The 21,904-nt window shown below is 37.9% G+C and overlaps 1 protein-coding gene across 1 annotated transcript; it reads left to right on the forward strand.

Moving 5' to 3' along the window:
* The first annotated feature begins 3,188 nt into the window (after positions 1–3,188).
* LOC145097586 (uncharacterized) lies at positions 3,189–4,632 on the forward strand. The gene is made up of 3 exons (XM_079035172.1): positions 3,189–3,777; positions 3,890–4,075; positions 4,265–4,632. Exons 1-3 carry the CDS (start codon positions 3,328–3,330, stop codon positions 4,547–4,549), a joined length of 921 nt encoding a protein of 306 aa, XP_078891298.1. The 5' UTR covers positions 3,189–3,327; the 3' UTR covers positions 4,550–4,632.
* The last annotated feature ends 17,272 nt before the right edge of the window (positions 4,633–21,904 follow it).

A 21,904-nucleotide genomic window follows, 5' to 3' on the forward strand; every position in this document is an offset into this window, starting at 1 on the left:
ATTTAGGCTTGCCGGTGGGTACCAACATGTCACTCATTAAAAATTGAGCTCCCATCTTTGAATGATTCCAACGAAAATCGTCGTCATGGAAAGCTAACACATTATCATTTGGAGGAAGGATTACACTTATTAATTCAGTGCTTGGGAGTCTACCGATATTCTATTTCTCAATGTTAAAAGTGCCTTTAAAGGTGATTGAGGACTTAGAAAGAATCAGGAGGAAGTTTTTATAGGGCGAAAGAAACTTGGGTTTTAAGATCTGTTGGATAGCATGGGACAAAGTATTAACTCCAAAAAATAAAGGAGACCTGGGAGTACTAAGTTTGAGAGTGGTCAACCTCTCACTGCTTGCTAAATGGTTGTAGCAATTGAAAACAGAACTATCTGCCCTTTGGTCAAAGCTGATTGTCTCAATACATGGAATATTGAGATCCTGGAAGATGTTTCCTGTAAGATTGGCGAATTCTAGGGTTTGGAAGAATATTTTTAGTATTACAACTGATTTCCAGGTTCATAACATTGATTTGCAAGCCCTTTTTAAAAAATAATTTGGGTGCGGGAACCAGACATCATTTTGGTATGAAAAATGGTTGGGTAACTATACTTTGAAAGAGAAATACCCATCCTTGTTTACATTAGAATCCATAAAAGAATGCACAGTTATGGATAGATGAACCAAATCAAATGGCATACCTCTTTGCTTATGGAGTTAGAGTTGGCTGCCCTGATCTTCGATTGAACTGGATGAGCTAAATAGATGTACACTGGAGATTAATGTGGCTGTCTTCCATAACTAAAATGGCACTTGGAAATGGATCATCGACAACTTGGATGGAAAGTTCTCTGTCAGCTCTCTTAGAGGTTTGTGGGAATCTAATGTATACACTCCGTTAGCATATAAACATTTTTGGAATAAATTGGTCCCAATTAAGATCAACTTCTTTGGATGGAGATCTGTGTTGAACCGTTTACCCTCTAAAATGGATCTGGAAAAGCGAGGTGTTAAAATGGACTCGATGTTGTGTGAATCTTGTGGGTTGGAGGTGAAATCTTCCATTCACATTCTAATTGATTGTCGATGGGTAAAGGAGATATGACTCTTAATACAAACATGGTGTGATGTGTATGTAACTCATGCCACAACAATTGAAGATCTTCTCTCAAGAAAACACAATTACTTTCAAAGGGCATCGCACCAAAAGGTCTTCCATGCTATCTTTCTAACTGTCTTATGGGGAATATGGAGAGCAAAGAATGATTTGATCTTTAATAAACTACACTCATCTCCATCAAAGGTCTTTGAAGACATAAAGACATTGACTTTCTTATGGATTAAAAGTAGAGTAACGGGTTTTCTCTTGAACTGGGAATTATGGTGTATTTTTCTTTTTCGCACATATAATCTTGTCTTTATCTCGTTCTGTTTTTTGTTTCTCTGTTTCTCTAGCTTCTTGGTACTAGTTTAACAAAAAAAATTGCCGTTAAAAAAAAAACTAAAAAGTTAATTAAAGATTTTATGGTAAATTTTTGTAGGCATTTGTTTTGGACACTCACAATAAATCATTAAAACGTATTTAAGAAAAAAAAAACCTACTTTAAAAAGGTGATTAAAATAAAATGAAAAAAAAGTTAACAAATGTGATAAGACACTCCTTAATACTTTTAAAATTGCATTTGATTACTGTTAATATAAACAACCCAAGTCAATAATCAAAATATCTATTTATGTTGTACACATTAAAATATGACCGGATAAAATATGATTGGATATAATATTGAAAAGAAAATGGATTTGCATATTCATTGAATTCATTATAAGATTTAGGCGTCGTTTGATACGCATTTTTTCAGGTCCAAACAGATCTTTCTGACTGAATGGACCGGAAAGACTATTTGATTTGCATAAAAAAAATAGGTCTTTCCCGGTAATATATGTTTTTCCTAGAAAGCCTCAAAATCATATCTTTCTGGCTGAATGAGCTAGAAAGACAATTATGCACCAAACCCGCGTCTTTCTTTCTTTCTTGTACTATTAGTTTTTTTAAATAACTTTTTTTTTTAAATTTATTTTTTTATTGAATTATTACTTTTTTAATATATTATTTTATATTAAGAAATATTGTTTTAATATATAATATTTATGTATTAATAAATATTATTTTATTGGATTATTAATTTCTTTTAAATAATTCTTTTTGGATTAATTCTTTTTATTGGATTATTATATATTCATAAATATTATTTATAATGTATAATATTTATATATTAATAAATACTACCTTATTGGATTATTAATTTTTTCTAGTTAATTTTTTAATTCATTTTTATTGGATTAATTCTTTTTTTTGGACAACACCACCATCCTAATTTATTTTAAAAAGTCATATCCATTCCACCACTATTGGACATAAACCAGGTCATTTTTCATCATTCAGCACAATCAATCAGATGTACAATCAAATAAAATCGTTTCTTTCCTAGTTAGAAAACTTTCTCAGATATCACTTTACCATATAACATTTTTCTAGACAGAAACTATCAAACAAGACCTTAATCCGAAGGAAGTATGTGCAGTTATATCATAGTTTTGATACGGTGTCAAAAAGAAACATCACCCCGCACATATCTAGTTGCTCTCTCTCTCTCTCTCTCTCTCCTTATTTGGTACACGACACCTCCTATATGACAAAGTTGATACGGAGCCGATGCGACGTCTACTTGGCAACGAAAAAAATGTTGTTTATGAGGCACTTTTTCATGATTATGCCATCTATAATGCTCATCACGAGCCTCTTATGACGTGTAATAATGATTTTTCAACATAAATAAATAGAATTCATTTATTAGAATATTTAGATTTTTCTAATGTTTTCATAAAAGGCTTTATTAAAAATATCTTTTATTGTATGTTCAACATTGAGGTAAGAACAAAAAACTCGGAGAAAAACTACTCTTCAATAGAAATTGTTAGCTTTCATTAAAAAAAATTAATAATAAATAAATAACTCATAATCCATAACTATTACTATTGCCAAAATTCAATACAAATAAAAATTATAGCTATCTGTAAAAAATTCTTAGGCCAATTATTGAAAGATAGTGTTTTTTCTTTAATATTAGTTGTGGTTTTACGTCTGGCTTTTGTCCATATTAATAAATCTTTAAAATTCCAGCTTCACCCACAAGAGTTCGGCACTAAAACCCACCTCCATTATCATATGATTCTTCTTGTCCAAATCTAGAAAGAGAGAGCATCAAACCCTCAGTAAGGAAGATAAATCTATAACTGCTTTTGTTCTTGGATCTCAGATCGAAGTAGTTAAAAAAATGTCAATGCATGCAAAAACGGATTCGGAGGTCACCAGCCAGACAGCATCGTCTCCGACGAGATCACCACGGCGGCCGGTGTATTTCGTTCAGAGTCCGTCGCGTGACTCACACGACGGGGAGAAGACCACCAACTCATTCCACTCAACACCCGTTTTAAGTCCTAACGGGTCGCCGGGCCGCCACTCCCGGAACTCATCCTCCACCCGGTTTTCCGGCTCCCTCCGACCTGGGTCGAGGAAAGTCAGCCATCAACTACAGCCTCGGAAAGGCGAAAAGGGATTTGATGCAATTGAAGAAGAAGGACTTGCTGATGATGATCACCGGAGTGGAATCCCTCGCCGGTGTTATTTTCTGGCGTTTGTTGTTGGATTTTTTGTTCTATTCTCGTTCTTTTCACTCGTTTTGTGGGCTGCTGCCAAACCTCAAAAACCCAGTATAACAATGAGGGTAAACATCACATTCTTCTTTCTTCCATTAATTCATTTGCTTAAATCTCATATTGGTATGATTGATTTTTGCGAAATCGAATTGGGGATCTGAAATTTTGATCATTTTGTAGAGCATTTCGTTTGATCAATTTGTGGTCAATGCTGGAGCTGATGCATCTGGAGTTGCTACAGAAATGGTGACTATAAATACTACAATCAAATTCAATTTCCACAATCGGGGAACATTCTTTGGAGTTCATGTATCATCAACACCAGTCGATCTCGCATACACAGAGCTAACTCTAGCTTCAGGATCTGTAAGTCTCAAAATAATACATCCAAATCTTCACTTCTCGTTCTCGATTTCACATGGGTACCATTAATTCGAGTTCAATTTCACATGATCATCACTAATTCGATCTAAACTCAAACTGGTATTGTTAATTTGAGTCAAATTTCACATGGGTATCACTAATTTGATCTCAAATTAAATGGGTATTTTGCAGATCAAGAAGTTTTATCAATCAAGAAAGGGACAAAGATTGGTGAGTGTGAATTTACAGGGTCGCGGTGTGCCACTGTACGGCGGCGGTGTGAACTGGAGTAGCATGGACGGCAAACTGACGGCGCCGGTGCCGTTGAACCTGAATTTCACGGTGAAAGCCAAAGCTTATGTGCTCGGAAAATTGGTGAAACCGAAGTTCCATAGAAAGATTTCTTGTGCTGTGGTTTACAAACCCACAAAGGTCAATGTCCCAATTTCTCTCAAGAACTCATGCACAGTTGAGTGAACCCAAAAATGTTGGAAATGTACAAGTTATTAAAGCACAATTTTAATATTTTGGTAAATTACTAAATTATATTTTTATTTAAAGACTATAAAATTAAAGTAGAGAGGAAATGGGTTCGGGCAGATCTGGAGAATACGGGCAGCTGTTGACCGTGTCGGTGATGGTGTTGGTGTCGGTGGTGATCGGAAACTTTGAACTAATCTGTAATTGTTTATTTTATTTTTTGATTTTTAATATTATTTTTTATAATTCTTTAATGGAATATATATGACTTTAATGTTCCACGACTTTATGATTGTGTTATTATATTTATGGGTAATTGCACCGTTAGGATCTTTAATGTGTGTTTACACTAACGTGAATTGCATTCATGTCATGGTTTATTATCACTTTTCATGAAAACCATAAATAAATCGAGTTTTGTAAAGTTTTTCTAACTCGAATCTGTTGAATTTTATAAAAAAATTCAATTCGAATCGTGATGAAGTTGTAATTTGATTTGAACTCGAGCCAAATTCAATGTAAATTTGTCGTGACTCATTTGTAGTCGTATTACAAACTAGTAAAAGAAAGTTGGATGTGGAAGACTCGAACAGAGATATTGGCGACCTTAATGAAAGCAAGAAGACAGTTAAAATTGGGAATGAAATTGTGTTTGACATCTCAATTGAAGATCTCATTCTTGCAGAAACCATGAGTGAACGCGGGGAATGAAATTGTGTTTGACATCCCAATTGAAGATCCCATTCCTGTAGAAACCGTGAGTAATCACGGAGAGAATAACGTTATCCAATCAATTTGCAAACCCTAAACATTCCTGAGATCGGAGAGATCACAAGGTGTCATTGGTTCGACGACTTGTTAGAACACATAAGGTATCTTTCATCGGTATTCAAGAGACTCAATTGGCACACTTGGATAGCATCAATGTGAAGAGTTGTTGGGGCTCAAGTCAATTCGATGCATATAGAGTTCATGCAACTGGTAGATCAGGGGATCTTCTTAACATCTGGGACCCTCTTGTTTTTACCTAAATGAAAGTTATTGAATCTAGAAATTACCTGATTAATATAGGTAATTGGGCTGGAATTGACACACCCGTCATCTTAGCTAACATCTATGGTCCCCAGGCTATTCTTGACAAAGAGAAACTATGGGAAGACCTGTTGAAGCTCAAAGCGATTAGAGGTGGTATTTGGATACTAATGGGGGACTTCAATGCGGTTCAGAGAGTAGATGAAAGATTCAATTCCTTTTTTTGTGCACACACTACACTAGGATTCAATAGATTTATTCATGAGGGGGGGGGGGGGGGGTTTGATCGACCTTAGAATGGATGGTCATAGGTTCACATATTTCTGTCATGATGACTTGAAGCTAAGTAAACTTGACAGATTATTGGTCTGTTTAGAATTCCTACTAGCCTACCCCAAATTTCATTGTCACTGTTCTTCTAAGGGAGGTTTCAGATCACTGTCCCATTTTACTCTTGACGGCTATGGCTGACTTCGGACCTCCCCGATTTAGATTTTTTAACTCTTGGATGGACATGAAAGGTTTTGCAAATGTAGTTGCTAATGTGTGGTTGTACTTCCTAGGTATGGCACAGCTGACTGCATATTGGCAGCCAAATTCAAACACCTAAAAAATAAACTCAAAGAATTGAGGGAGACTGAGTATCCTAAAGAAGTGGAAGATCTAAAAAAGCTTAAAGATAAGGTGGATTATTTGGATAACATCGCTGAAACATGCATTCTCTCTGAACCTAAAAGAACGAAACGGAGGGATGGCATCAAAAAAATAATCAAGCTAGAGAAAATGATGAGCCTTGACCTAAAATAGAAATCATGGATTCGTTGGGCTATTGACAGGGTTGAAAACACAAGTTTCTTTCACGATTATGTTAAGAATAAGAATAGGAAGAATAACATCAATGGAATCATGATTAACGGCGACTAGAATACAAACCCAACTCAGATTAAAGAATAAGCATTCTGATTCTTTAGCAACAAATTCAAAGAAAAGTGGCCCTCCCATCCAAAATTCTGCAATCCCCTGTTTTCACGCATATCTGAGGCGGATAGGATCTACCTAGAAGAATCTATATCATTGGAGGAAATCAAGGCATCGGTGTGGGATTGCGGGAATGAAAAGGCCCCGGGGCCCGATGGGTTCTCCTTTAAATTTATTAAATCTTACTGGGATATTCTTTTTGGCGACATAACTCTCATAGTTAAATATTTTGAATGATTTGGTAGACTGGACCAGCGTGCAATTCCTCATTTATATCTCTTATTCCCCAAATAAAATATCTGTTAAGCTTTAGTGACTTTCACCCGATAAGCTTGATTAGATGCCTTTATAAAATTATCTCCAAAATCCTTGCCTCTCGTCTCAAAGGGGTTATGGGAGACTGTACTGATGAAGTACAATCCGTCTATATTATAGGCAGGTATATCCTAGATGGCCCTGTAATTGTGAATGAAGTTTGCTCATGGGCGGAAAAAATCTAAGAACAAGGTTATGCTTTTCAAAGTCGATTTCGACAAAGCATTCAATTCGGTGAACTGGAATTACTTAGACTCAAATCTAAGTCAAATGGGATTTGGGGACAAATGGAGGATGTGGATTAAAGGTTGTATGAAATTGGCTAGGGCGTCTGTGCTGTTAAATGGAGTTCCAACCAAAGAGTTTTCAATGGAGAAAAGCATCAGGCAGGGGTATCATCTATCACCATTTCTATTTCTCATCACCATGGAAGGAATCAGTGTAGCACTAAAAGTTGCATGTAATAAAGGTATATTTAAAGGACTCCAACTTCCTAATAACGACCCAACTGTTTTCATACTTACTGTATGTGGATGATGCACTCTTCATTGGGAATGGTCGGAAAGGAACATCAAGAACCTTTCCAAGATATTGTACTGCTTCTACATCTCATCCGGTCTCAAAGTGAATTTCATCAAATCTAATTTTTTTGGAGTCGGATCGACATTAAATGAGACAACTAGTTAGGCTAGACCTTTTGGATGTGAACCATCTTGCCTCCCTTTCACATACCTAGGGTACCGGTGGGTGCAAATATGAATTTGAAGAGTAAATGGAAGCCTATCATCAACAAGTTCATGTCCAAACTCACTTCCTGGAAATCGAAAACATTGTCATTTGGGGGTAGACTTACTTTAATCATGGATGTACTTGGTAATCTTCCGACCTATTATCTTTTACTATTTGTTGCACATGCTGGGTACTAGAACAAATGGAAAAAAAATTGAAAAAATTTCCTTTGGGGTGGATCAGATGGTACCTCAAAAATTAGTTGATTCACATGGGATAAAATTACAACTGCAAAGGAAGACGGAGGAATAGGGTGGGATCGATCAAAGCAGTCAACATTGCCTTACTTGTTTAAAAAGCTGCACATATTTCACTGTTTAAAAAGTTGCACATATTTCACTGTTTAAACTACTTTCTTGTTTAACTAACTATTTTGTTTGTATTCTCATATTGTTTATTCTTTTGAACCATTATTTTTTAAAAGGAATTTGACGATGGCAACTCTAAGCTAGTATGCAACTTTTGACACATCATCGTCCCTAGAAGCATGTTGTTGTATGTGACTAAATCTCTCTAAGTTTCTCATCAGTGAGACCATTTGCTAAGAACATTGAGTCACCCTCTCACGCTGACTGTCTAACATTGTCTAAACTTTCAAAGTGAGATTTCTTGGTCCTAATAAAAAAACTATTGTAAAGTTTGGGTACGTGTTTATTTTCTTGGTTAATCATCTCTCACCTAGTGTTGTAAAACTTGTCGAGTTGACCGATTACTCCTTCGAGTACTCGCTACTCGGCCTCTTACCGAGGCGAGTTACAAAATCACGAGTACTCCCCGATCAGCCCCTTACTGAACTGAGCAGTGTTGTAAAACCCGTTCAACTCAGTGATTAATATGTATAATATACTTAATGATTTATTTTTTAACACTCACACATGTGATTATTACTACATATATATCTTAAATTTTTCTTAATTATTCACGTAGTGAGACCATTATATGTTTTTCAGTTTTTGTGTATTCACGTGTATCTAATTTCATTATATATTTCAATCAACTTATGATTTTAACTTATGATTTTGACATATATAATTTCTCCATGAATTACCGAATCCGAGTACTCCCGAGTACTTGCTACTCGGTAGTCGGCTGAACAGGTACCAAGTAACGAGTTATACAACCTTGCTTTCACCTGACCCTATCCCTGGAAGCCTGCTTGCCGTATGCATCAAGTCTCATGTTCTGCTGAGACATCGAGCAAAACCCAATGGCTTACCCTGATTGCATAGTTATCAACATAAGAGATACTTGGCTGGTCCTTAAATGAAAAAGGGTTGTTCATGTCCTGACCTCTTAGTATGAGGTATGACATGGTACCATTATGAATTAACGGTGAATCTTTGATTCTAAATTCCAACTTACTCTATGATACGGAAGTTTAAACCACTTCTTGTTGATGAGTAAAATTGTCAATGATTGACGTTGATTTCACCTCCGCGTGACTAAAACAATTCATTCTCTCCACAAGTCTTCTAATATAGAACTTGATGATTCACTATGTAAAACCACAAACTGATAAAAGTTTGAAAGTCTATGTTGATGGTTAAACTATGTATCGTAGCCTATCACACACACAAATCCATTCTTGCCCTTATATTCTTCTTTAAAGTTTTATGATTCAACATAATGTACCATACACTGATGAGATCCTGACAAATCTATGTCGATGGGTATATCATTATCTGTGATATATTACACACACTTATCCACTCTTGCCAATTTTCTTCTAATAAAAGTGATTTATGATTCAACATATGAAACCACGCTGATGATATCTCGCAATTCCATGTCAATGAATGGTAGTTTAACCTAAACTATCAGGAAACATCACAAACCAACTAGACGATCATCATCAAATCACTCACTGATCGCTTGAGTTGATGCTCATTGTCGCTGATGATTTGTCTCACTGATGTAACTTCCTTGTCTCAATGGTAACTTTTTGGATAACGTCTAAAAATATTCTCCATTATCTTGGGATATGAGATTTTTACGGTGCATATATTGTTACTCATGATTATGTAAAAAGGAAGAAACGTTTTGGGTATATATTGGGAATGCTTCGTCCTAGGCAACTTTTACAAGCAATTCAAGAAATTAAGCTCTCTCTCTCTCTCTCTCTCTCTCAAAAAGACTCCAATCGTCATCTTCCTCAAAGCTTGTACCATGTCAAAACCCTTGTACAAGTTTAAACCTAACGCTAACTTCATCAAAGGTTCTCATGCTCCTTACTCTACCATCATCATTCAATTGACAAATGTGGCATTCTCGGATGAAGTCCTAAAGCAGTTCGCGAACTCAGGAATCGAAGATTTTGTCAACTATGTCAAGAGTGGTCCTCTTCGATATGCATTATGTGACTTCCTAGACCCTTTTCTACCCTAAACAAGTTTGTGCGTTTTACTATACATGCTCGGTTGACACTATTGCTCGAACCTTCATTGGAACCACTAGAGAAGGTCAATATCGTGTTACCATTGATGTGACATCCCTTCAAGCTACTATTCGTCTTCCTCAATTTGAAATTTACTCTGAAACTACTTCTGAAGAAATTTTCATATCTGTTCGAGAAAAATTAGGGTATAATTTCAAACTTCAGGACCTCACTCGTGATCCGTATAAGAACACTCTTCGTCAGTGTTTTATTGTAGGATGTAAGTACTTAACAAGTGTGATTAGAAAATGTCTTGGTCACAAGACTGGAAGTTTAGATCAATTGAATCTCTTTGAGAAAAGGATCTTATACTATATTGTTTACAACAAAAGACTGGATTGTGCTTAACTTTTTCTCGATCAAATAGTTAACTGCATTACTGGGAAGAAGAAGCCATTGAATGTTCCGTATCCTCATTGGCTTGGTCTGATCTTGTATCGAGATGAAGGCTATGTTGAAAGTCATGGGATTATCATTCCAACTCATGCCCTTTACACAAAGATTATTAATGCTGCTCCATCTCAGGGTGACTTGCCTATTACTGTGCTGATGCAAAACTGGAATTCAAAGCCCTATATGGTTGAATCCTCAGACTCTCAAGAGGATAATGATGATAATGATGATGTTGGTAATGAATAAGAGAATAATGAGAATGATGATGGTCTAGAAGCTGGTAATAAAGAAAAGGTTGATAAGGAAGTAGACAATGATAAAAATGAAGAAGAATCATCCGCTGATATGGGAGAAGACTTTGCTCAGGGAATGAATTCTCCTCCAAGGATGAACAAGCACATTCGTTTTTCAACTACATCCTCATCCTCTTTCTCTACATATGATGCTTCACAACATGGGTTAACCCCTCCAATTGTGGAAAATTTTGAACCAATGATCCAAGATAAGTCAACGCCTCCTTCTCCTCAATCTGATACTGTTCCTTCTACTCCAACTCCTATCATGAATGTTGCATTTCATCAGGATAATTAGGAAGAATCTAGCACTAACTTTCAGATTACTGTGCTTTCCCAACTTTCTCTAATTGTGCAAATTACTCAATCACTAGATAAAAGATTGAGTAAAGTTGAAAGAGATGTGGATATAATGAAGCGAGTTATGGCTTAGGGTGATGATGATGATGATATGGTTGTTGATGAGACCCTACGAAACTCCCCAGGTGACAGTCCTCCTCCACATCCACCTCCACCTCCATCAACAGATCTTCCTCCACTACCTCTTCCACCATCTCATCCTCCTCCAAGAACTCCTTCACCTCTTCCTAACTCTCATCCCCAATCTGATGCTTCCAAAAGGGGGGAGAATAATTGATGTCAAAATATTGCAACACCTATTAGTTTTACCAACTATCTAACTAATTATTATGACTTAAGGCAGTGGACCTTGTTGAAAATAATATAGCACAAACAGTCGGGTATGAATCGTAGGGAATGAATTTAATTAACTAATTTAACTACTAAAAATTAACCTAAAAACAAGCAAAAGTTTAATTGGTTTCTATCTGATTTTGCTAGTTCAGACAAACTTAATCACTTAACTAACAATTCAATCAATTACTAATAACACTTCCATTTAGTTCGAATCCACTTCTCCTCTATGGTTAGCAACTAATTATAGATTGTTAATGTTGGTTATCAATTATTATTTTATTAGCAATTCAAGTCTAAATTTGCTAGTATTTTCACTAATTCATGTAGAACTATGTATGGTCATACACTAGCAAACACAAAATCAGTAATAAAATGTAGATAAACTATGTAAGATTGATCTAAATAAACACAATTGTGGTCACAATTTATGTTCTCCAACACAACTAAATTAGTTACTTTTAGTACTTATCTAAGATTGGGTCGATCCTAGCTCTAGCTATTTAATGGCCACTAAACTACTAGGTAACAAGTTCATGTAATTTAATGTTCGCTAAGCTACAGAGAACCTGAATTCAAGCAATTAAAGCATCAAATATTAACATGCTAAGTAGAGATAATCAAACAATGGCTCATAACCAACAATTAAAATCCATAAATCAATAAACTAAACCATAGAGTTAAAGCTTCATCTAGCTAAACAGAAACTACCAGATTCAACTACTCATGTCTGATAACACAAACACAAATCCAATAATAAAAGACAAAATCATAGTGTACCAAACTAGGATGATGAATATAATCTTCAATCTCTTTATCTTCAAATAAATCTCCTTCAATGAATGTTTAATTTCTGTTTTTCTAAACAATTCTTCTCCAGAAATCTCTTTGAAAATCTTCCAAGCCTCTCAAATCATGAAACTGAATGAGTATATATAGTTTGGGAATTTTCACACTTCATGACGTGATCAGAGATTTCACGTCGTTTATTTGAGATAAATCCTTATCGGGCAAGGACTCTAACTTCCTGTGCACTTATCTTCTAGAACACTCACTCCACGTCGTGTAAGTGATGGCCACATCGTGATTTGGGCTTTAAACAGGGATTTTTATTCTTTTAATTCTCCAATCCTCCAAAGTTCATCTTATTGTCAATTATGGTCCTTATTCTTCAAGATTTTTCCTTTTTGCTGCAAAATACAATATAATCTCATAAGTATCATATATCTTTGAAAAAAAAACAAAATATTAATAGAAATGTATCAAAATATTGCCTAAAATGTGTATAAATATGGCAATATCAAATAACCCACACTTATCCTTTGGTTGCCCTCAAGTAAAACTAATTTATTTTAAGTCAAACTTCCATCACCAATGTCACACCCCAAAACTGGAACGGTGGAAACGTTCTGGGGTGGATGACGTCATGTCAAGTATCACAACACATGCATTATAGTAATCAAAGTACAACAACCATTGCATTAGTAGTAATAGTTTTACATAGTTTACATTACAATACATCAAAGTAATACAAGTAAATATAAGTAAGTACAGCATGGTACTAAGCTATCTTCATCAACAGCTCTGGGGATGTACCTGTCTAATGCTAAACTGAGAATACAAGTTATTTGAAAAGCGAGTATCAGCATTTTTACAAATGCTGGTGAGTTCATAAGTATTTCATGGCATTTTATCCAAATAACTTTAATAAAAGTGGTGGTTTCAGTGTATCTATTACATTAGTGTCTTTTCCAGAAAATCCTATGTTTTCTTTAATAAAAGTAGTCTTCTACCTAGACTAGACGGAGTTATGTGGTAAAAAGTAGTTTTTCCCTTAATCGTTATCATTAACAAAATACAGAATTTGATTATTAAAGAAAGCAAGAGGAATCAGGGAAAATAGCATATGCCTCAGCAGTGAGGACTGCTGACTAAGGCAAAAGGAATCATAGACTCCAGGAGGGTATCGAATGAACGACATGCCTGGCTCAGTCTAACAGAAAGAGACACAGACCCCAGACGATACCAAATGAAACGTACAGCTAGTAAGGTCTAAAACAGTGAACACAGACCCCAGACAGTATCAACTGAATGATACGTCTAGCAAGGTCTAAAACAGTGAATACAGACCCCAGACAGTATCAAATGAATGATACGTCTAGCAAGGTCTAAAACAGTGTGACTCCGAGAGTGGGTTCCAGCATACAGTGTAAATTGCTGGTGAAAAGCCATTACCTTAAGGCCATGAATTATAAGGTAACCTGGGATACTCGTAACCATACTAACCGACACTAGAGTATCTGACGCCCTACAAGCGTCTAGAGAATATGACATTTGTCACCCCTTGGCTTGGTAAGCCGTGGACTGTAGCTAGCAGTCAGGGTGCGGGGGTGTCAATCCCGTATAGATCTATATACACAATGTCCGCTCTCCCTATAGGAGACTCTGGTTACCAACTAGACGACGGAGAAGGCCGTGTCCCGAAGATGCATCCCAAATAGTGGGTAGAGGGTTTCCAATGTAAGTGCTGAACTGGTGGTAGAGACTCTTAACTGAACTGACTAATGTAAACCTATATGTCTATGCTTGTGTACATAATATATAACTAATGAATCAAACGACCTTCGGATGGACATCCGATCCCACCAGACCACATCTCAACGAAGAAAAGGAAATAGGGCGGACAAGCCTTCCTAAGTCCTTCAATCATTATTTATATGCATCTAAACAAGCACAGACATACATCTAACTACACATGAGTGTGTATAACAAGTGGAATCATATCGTGAAGTATAAACGAATCGTGATGTATAACTGAATCGTGTGGAATAACCGAATCGTGAAGTATAAGCGTTAACTGGTATAAGTGTATCACGAAGTGGAAACGACAACAAGTGAAGTAAGAGCATCTAACAGGTATAAGCTATCACAAGTATAAGCGAAATATATGTAATAACAGGTATAGACGCATCACAAAGTGAAATCGTTATCAAGTAGGAACTTTAACTAAGAAGGAGTATTAAAACATGGAAGAAAACCTTTATTCTTGAGAAAATCACGACAGGGTATTCTGTTGTAAAATAAGTTTGAAAAATCTTTAGAAATCCTTTGGAAACTTTTCATAAACCAGTTTACAATGAACTTGGATAAAACAGCATAAGTAAGAGTTTTGAAACAAATGAAAACCTTTTAGAAAACCATTTATAGTGTCCTACTTTGTAAAACAGTTTACAGTGTGGTAAATCCTTGTGCATGCGGGTTATCAATCACATGTGATTGATATGATAACTGGCATGTTTAACTTGTATTCCCCCCTATAAAACATGTAAAAACATTGAAAAGGTTCATTCAGGGGTATGAACTCACCTGGTGTAGGTGGATCCGACGAAGGTGCCGGTTGGGTGCTCGGTGTCAAATAATGACTTGAACAAACTTAGTGACCTATTTAACATATGATAACATATGTTCAGATACAATTAGTATATTTAATACCAATTAAACAAGTGTACACACTCTAAGGAGCAGAAAACACTTTGGTTAAGTGTTTGGGGTGTCCCGGGTAACATCTAAGGGCTTGAATGGCTTAGGGATGGAGTTTACTCTCCAAGAGTAAACTCCCCATATGGTGTTTACGGCCCAGGGACAACTCCCCATGATTTTACGGCCGTAAACTCATGGTAAGGGGTTTCTAGGATTTTTTAAGGCTTTAACTTCTTCATGGAATTTTGCTAGGTCCAAAACTAAATTGTATGAAGGGATTTAAAGTGTTTAAAGGGGCTATATGGGAGTTTATGGCCCATGAACCACCCCTATGGGAGTTCATGGCCGTGAACTCCTATCCTTTGATTTTATGGAAGTTTAAAGTCCCTAGTTCACTTCTAGTAATTTGTAATAAAGGCCTAAGGCCATTTGAGGGGCAAAAACCATCTTTTGGCATAGTTTGGGGGTGTTTACAGCCTAGGCACTTGCTTGGGCCATAAACTCCAATTTACCCCATATTTCCTTGTGTTTGAATGTTCTAAACCCGAAATAGCAAGTCCCTAATTTATGTCTTAAGCCTAAGGGTGGTTTGAGAGTGTTTTTTTGGGCATTTTTGCAAAGATATGAGGTGTTTACGGCCTAAGCATGTGCTTGGGCTGTAAAATCTCTTTTATGCCCTAAAATCTTGTGTTTTGATGTTTAAACACTCCTAGACAAATTCATTAATTGGTTCCTAGGCTCAAAGGGACAAATTTGGGTCATTTTGGCGCCTAAGCATGCTCTTAGGCCGTGAACTCCTTTTCAACAGCTTCTAAGTTCAATTTTTGGGCTATAACAACAAGTCATGATGTTTAGAATAGGTTAGGGTAAAGAGACTTACGTTTAGGAGGCGGAAATTCGCGGTTTTGAGTCGAAAACGGGTTTTATGAGAGAGAGTATAGAGAGAGAGAGAGTGTAAAGGGGTGGAATGAAGTCCATTCCCCCTTATATATGGGTTGGAGTTGGAGCTCAGCGAGAATCTACCCGATACTGTCATTAAATGGGGCTTTTGGTCGCACCCGATTTAGTGGTCGTAATAATAAAAACTAACTTTTTCCAATTAACTGGAAATGTATATTACGAGTCTTTATTTATCTTATCACGACGTTAACGACATTAAAATTATAAATAAATAAAACATTTATTTATTTTACGACCTCGAGCTAACGGAACTTTTATAAAATGGAATATTCTGTTAACGGTAACGGCGTAATGTAACAGAATAAACTTTGGGTTGTCACATCATCCCCCCGTTAGAGGGAATTTCGTCCCGAAATTCAGGTCTAGGCAAGGTACTAGGTATGAATGATAGAGGCAGGAGGGTAATTCCTATTCTGTTTGTCCTCGCATCCCCAAGTGAATTCTGGTCTATGTTTGTCATTCCAACAGACCTTCACGTACGGGATGCGGATTCCGTCTTGTGTAGCTAGTGGGTTCCGACTAGTGCATCTACGAGGTTAGGGTTCATAATGGTTTCTATTACGACGAGTGGGGTACGAAGAGTGACGTCGGGTAAACACATATCAAGTCTAAGAAGTGGATCGATCGGGTGTGAAGCTTGTGGAATATCCAAAAGTAGTAGTGGTCTGACGAAGGTTGGACCAAATCTCCATGAGGATTCTCAGATGGTCCTAAGCTCTCGAAAGGGTAGAGCTTTTCAGTACTTAGAACATAGTGTACTTCTATGGCAAGATCATCACTGGCGTGATCGCCATTCCGAAGTTCCTAACGTTCTCACTCGTACTGGATGTGTAGTCCTTCAGGTTGGTTCTTAGGAAGCTCGGGTTGTCTTTGGTTTCGCGTTTCCTATCAACTGGTTGTTAGAGGCTTTCTAGATCGTCGAATGGGTTGCGTGACTATGGTTACCTGTTTGCTGTAGAGTGGCTATCTCAATCTTGTGCAAAATGAACCTGCACTATTGATTATTGAGATATTTCCAACGGAAACCCTCAGGGTCGGGGAGATAGGGTTTCACCAGACGAGTGTTGGACTATTCCGGGAGGTGGTTCTACTATTTCTGCATGAGATAGTATCCGTGGAACACCTAATAGTCCAATGAATTTCTAAGACTTTGGTTTATTCTAGTGCGGAAAGCACATACTCCTGCATAATCCCTCGACTAACACCAAGGTTGGTGTCAAGTCTATAATCTCTTTGGGATCTGGGTCATGAGGCTTAACGCAACTTCTTCGCACTTTGATCAAGTATTCTTGGCTGCAGAGGTTATCCTATGGTTCTCGGTATTCTAGTGTTTACCTCGGGGAATGAAGTCTATCGTCTACAGGGCGACGACGATTTCTCTCATGCGAGGAGGCGGAGGATCCTAGGCACTGCTCGTCGGTAACGGGTGGACGAAGTGCCTGAGTAGTGCGAGCATCTACTGCAACTACTCTTCCGAAGGTTCTGAGTTTTCCCGGTCTAGGTCAAATCTAGTGAGTATAGGTTCCCATCACTTGGGACTTTAATCTCTTTACTAACTGAGGGTGTTAGCTACTATGTGGGCTTAACCGGTATGACAACAAATTTCGGATTTTGTGGTCATTATAGTAGCTCAACCCTTCGTGGTTCTCTTGACTCAAGTTCCTATTTCATGGAATAGAATGAAGGGCTTTACTATGAGGTTCGTGGTAGATCTCATACTTGGCTTAACCACTAATACTTGGTGTATGCAAGCCGTATATAATTGAGGTCGGCAGGATGTTCAGCTGTGCAACTCCACCCCAAACCCACAACCCAACGAGGAACGGGGAGTAGGGAGGAAACACACACCTTAAATCTTTTTGATCTCAATTATATACCACCTTTACGCATATACCTGGTTATAGTGGTCATTCCTTATGAGTTCTAATCTCTAGGTTTACGAACCTGACGTGCGAGGTGCGAAGGGTCTTTCTGGGGAATCTACGAAGTATGCTTCGGTTGGTTATCGTCTTCTGGAATGCATGCAGTGCCTTTCGCTTCGGTTCTTATCTGTCTAAGGAGGGTTGGTTAACAGCGCGCGGTACCCCTCTCCTGGGTACTTCGGAAGGTTTGAGATAAGAGGGACGGCTGACGGATTGTATTAGGTTTGATTATTTGTATTATGTTTAGGTTCGGAAGAACCTTTATTTGCCGAAATGGCTTACGGAGAAAGTTCTTTTTACACAGCACTAAGGATGTACACATGGTTGAACTATGTCAAACCATGATAGATAGAGTCGTCGAAGTTGGCATACTTCGACATGACATAAAGTGAGGGTCGATTGAGTCATGTGCCGAACAGGCACACAAGTTCTAGGCGTCTCGGGTTTCGTCTTGTATATCACTGCCGCGGATACTTGGACCGATAGAGTCAACGCGGAACTATAGAGAGTCCTAAGTGTTTCCAAGTGGAGTACCTTTTCATGGATGGATTCTCACGAGGCATTTCTATAATCGCCTAACATATACTAGTCATGTATAGTTAAGGTGGGGAGGACTGTTGACTAAGCGACTCCGCACTAAATCCACAACCCAACGAGGAACAGGAAATGAGGCGGCATTCACTCACTCTAGGTCTTTCCATCTTAACTATACATGGACGTAACGTATATGTTTAGCCATTATAGTTTTACCTGATGAATTTTAAATTTTATAATAGTGCTGCGACTTTCACCTTAATGGGGAAGTATTTACATTACGAATTAGTCTTTTAATGTTTTCGGTTTAGTTATCTGAGATCGAAAGACGTACCAAAAATCCACCGGGTTCCTTGATGCTTCTCCCTAAGCATTAGAGTTAGACTTTTCCTATGCCCCTGTCGTTTCTCCTGCAGCAGTGATCCTTAGTATCCTCCCGTCTGCGCCGAAGTTCTTTATTACTGGACAATCCCTTTTGAGGTGTCCCGTCTCACCGCACTGATGACATGGCTGGTTTGTACTGGTATTGGTGGTAGGAGTGAGGTGCTTAGTCAGAGTTATGTGGACACGAGTGCCCTCCTCATTTCTCCACTTCGAAAATTTCCCTTTAAAGAGTCCGAATTTGACACCACTATTGTGTGTAGGGTTGGACCCGATGCCGGGGACTTATGAAAGGGGTCGTGCTGGCGCTGGAGGGGTGGGAGTTTCCACTTACTGTTGTTGCGCAACTAGTTTGTGGAGTCGTTGGCGCTCCTTTCGAGCGTGACAATTCCGTTTCCTCCACTCTGTTTTACCACTTTGCCTGCTCGTGACTGTCGTCATTGGTTGGCTTTCTAGGTTTGGTCTTGTAGGTGTTGGGATGGAAGGGTTGGTAGGGGTATTGACTACCTCAGCTCGTTGCCCTTCGGAAGGTCCTTGAGCCGAGGTACTTCCTTCCTCGTTTTTGAACTTTCTCTTTAGTGGGGCTGGTTGAGGTTCTTGAATGGCCGGGCATGGAAGTGTGGGTTGCTGTGGTCCAATGTTGAGGTTGGAAATCCCGATAGGGCTCTCGCTAACATTGGCGTTGCTAGCATTCAGTTGAGCCATGGCAGCTGCAACGGCTGCCGAGACCGCAGCCCGGAAAGTAGCTTCATCAAACAGGAGAGTAGGTTTCTTGCTTGCGGACTGGTTATGCTTCTTTGGAGGCATGGTTTTTCCTACACGGAAAGGAACACAAGATAATGAGAGATGATGGCTAGCCCTGGACATATCTGTCCTGACTGTATTAGGCATATAATTTTTTTTCCCGTGCCTCGGGTACTGGTTGCCTGAGTGTCGACCTACATCCCTATGATGTAGTCCTGGTGTGCAAGGTAGGGGTATGAGTATCGGAAAAAGGCCATAAGATGCGAGTCGTTCCTACTACGTTACCTTTATACTGGGAAAGGTTTCACTCTCCAGCCTGGAGAGATTTGAGAACAGTTCGGAACGAAACCACGGAAAGAGAGGCTCATGAAGGCTTATGGCTAAATACTCTCAATAGTGGTGCGGGGATCCGCTCTAATCGTGTGACTGGCAACGGGAAACGACGATTTTCCTAACACATAGCGTGAGTAGTGTAACCACTAACTCACTAAATTGTATTATTTTAAGGGTGTATTAGCGTGACGAACACGAGGGTAAGACACTTCTTGTGTTCCATGTACTGGCTCCCTCTATCTGCCTCGTATCTTTGACTGGAATCGGTGTTGGCTTCCTTCGGGTAGTTACCTAGGGTTCTCTCCTCGTATGGACATATTGAATTCCTTCTTCGCCTTCCTTCTGATTCCGTCTCTGAGTTTCATCACTTCATGATGGATGACTGGAATCTCGGAAGTTTAGGTAAATCTCTCACCACTGTCCCTAAAAGATATAGGCACTGGGTGAATTCAATAGTCTCGACCCAGTTCCTTTATTTTCGAACTGGAAATCTTCTCAATGAACTTCTTCGGGGCCGGAATCAACTCTTCTGTCAAGCACTGAAGTGGATAGGGTTTTCTACAGGGTTTGTGCGAGAATGGAAATGTCTAAAGAATCCTAAGAGATTATTAACATTTCACTGGATGATCCATATCGAGTCCTGCTACGATTACACAAGGTATACAAATCATATATAGCTTAGATCCGATAGGCCTTTGAATATGTGATACTACTCTAGAACCACATCCCAACGAGGAAAAGGAAATAGGGCGAAACCACACATTCTTAGCCTATGGGATCCTTATTATATATAACCGTGGGATTATACTCTCTGTAATTGTAGGTATATCAATAAGGATCTTTTTAGTTCTTCACACAAGGTTAGTTATGGATCCTAAAATACCCCTATGGTATTTTAATTCTTGTTTGATTCTTATCTTCCGATTATGATTCTGGGATTATTGTTAGTCTTTTAGTATTCCAAAATACTCCTATAGTATTTTAAACTTTATGTTTGGCTCTATCAATCCTAAATGGTAAGTTTCAGACCTATTGCAACACCACTATCACTCCCAAGCACATGTTCATCGCATCTCGAATAAATGTAGTTGATCAGGTTACATTTATTCCAGCTTACGGTTACATAACTGCCCAGGTTTGACTGTAGTGCTCAACATCCGAAGACTTTTATTATTGTTCTTCTTGTGATACTTTTGTTCGAGTGTTTAGGTTCTGGATGTTCTTATACTTTGGTAAAATATGGTTATATTTTAAAGTATAATTCTTGGTCAGAGTGTTTTATCCCTTTGTATTTATAGGCTGTATATCTTTTATGAATTGATATACTTAGCTCACTATAAACAATGCTCTGATACCAATCTGTCACACCCCAAAACCGGAACGGCGGAAACGTTCTGGGGTGGATGACATCATGTCAAGTATCACAACACATGCATTATAGTAATCAAATTACAACAACCATTGCATTAGTACTAATAGTTTTACATAGTTTACACTACAATACATCAAAGTAATACAAGTAAATATAAGTAAGTACAGCATGGTACTAAGCTATCTTCATCAACAGCTCCGGGGATGTACCTGTCTAATGCTAACCTGAGAATACAAGTTATTTGAAAAGCGAGTATCAGCATTTTTACAAATGATAGTGAGTTCATAAGTATTTAGTGGCATTTTATCCAAATAACTTTAATAAAAGTGGTGGTTTCAGTGTATCTATTACATTAGTGTCTTTTCCAGAAAATCCTATATTTTCTTTAATAAAACCAGTCTTCTACCAAGACTGGACGGAGTTATGTGGTAAAAAGGAGTTTTTCCCTTAATCGCTATCATTAACAAAATACAGAATTTGATTATTAAAGAAAGCAAGAGGAATCAGGGAAAATAACATATGCCTCAGCAGTGAGGACTGCTGACTAAGGCAAAAGGAATCATAGACTCCAGGAGGGTATCGAATGAACGACATGCCTGGCTCAGTCTAATAGAAAGAGACACAGAACCCAGACGGTACCAAATGAAAGGTACAACTAGTAAGGTCTAAAATAGTGAACACATACCCCAGACAGTATCA

Source organism: Lactuca serriola, chromosome 4 (genome assembly GCF_051521515.1).
Source record: "Lactuca serriola cultivar US96UC23 chromosome 4, Lser_US96UC23_V15, whole genome shotgun sequence".
In the NCBI taxonomy this organism is placed as follows: Eukaryota; Viridiplantae; Streptophyta; class Magnoliopsida; order Asterales; family Asteraceae; genus Lactuca; species Lactuca serriola.

Coding starts and splice junctions, on each gene's coding strand:
- LOC145097586 (XM_079035172.1), top strand. CDS start 3,328: ATGTCAATGCATGCAAAAACGGATTCGGAGGTCACCAGCCAGACAGCA. Junction 3,778..3,889: donor AACCCAGTATAACAATGAGG/GTAAACATCACA, acceptor ATCATTTTGTAG/AGCATTTCGTTTGATCAATT. Junction 4,076..4,264: donor TAACTCTAGCTTCAGGATCT/GTAAGTCTCAAA, acceptor GGTATTTTGCAG/ATCAAGAAGTTTTATCAATC.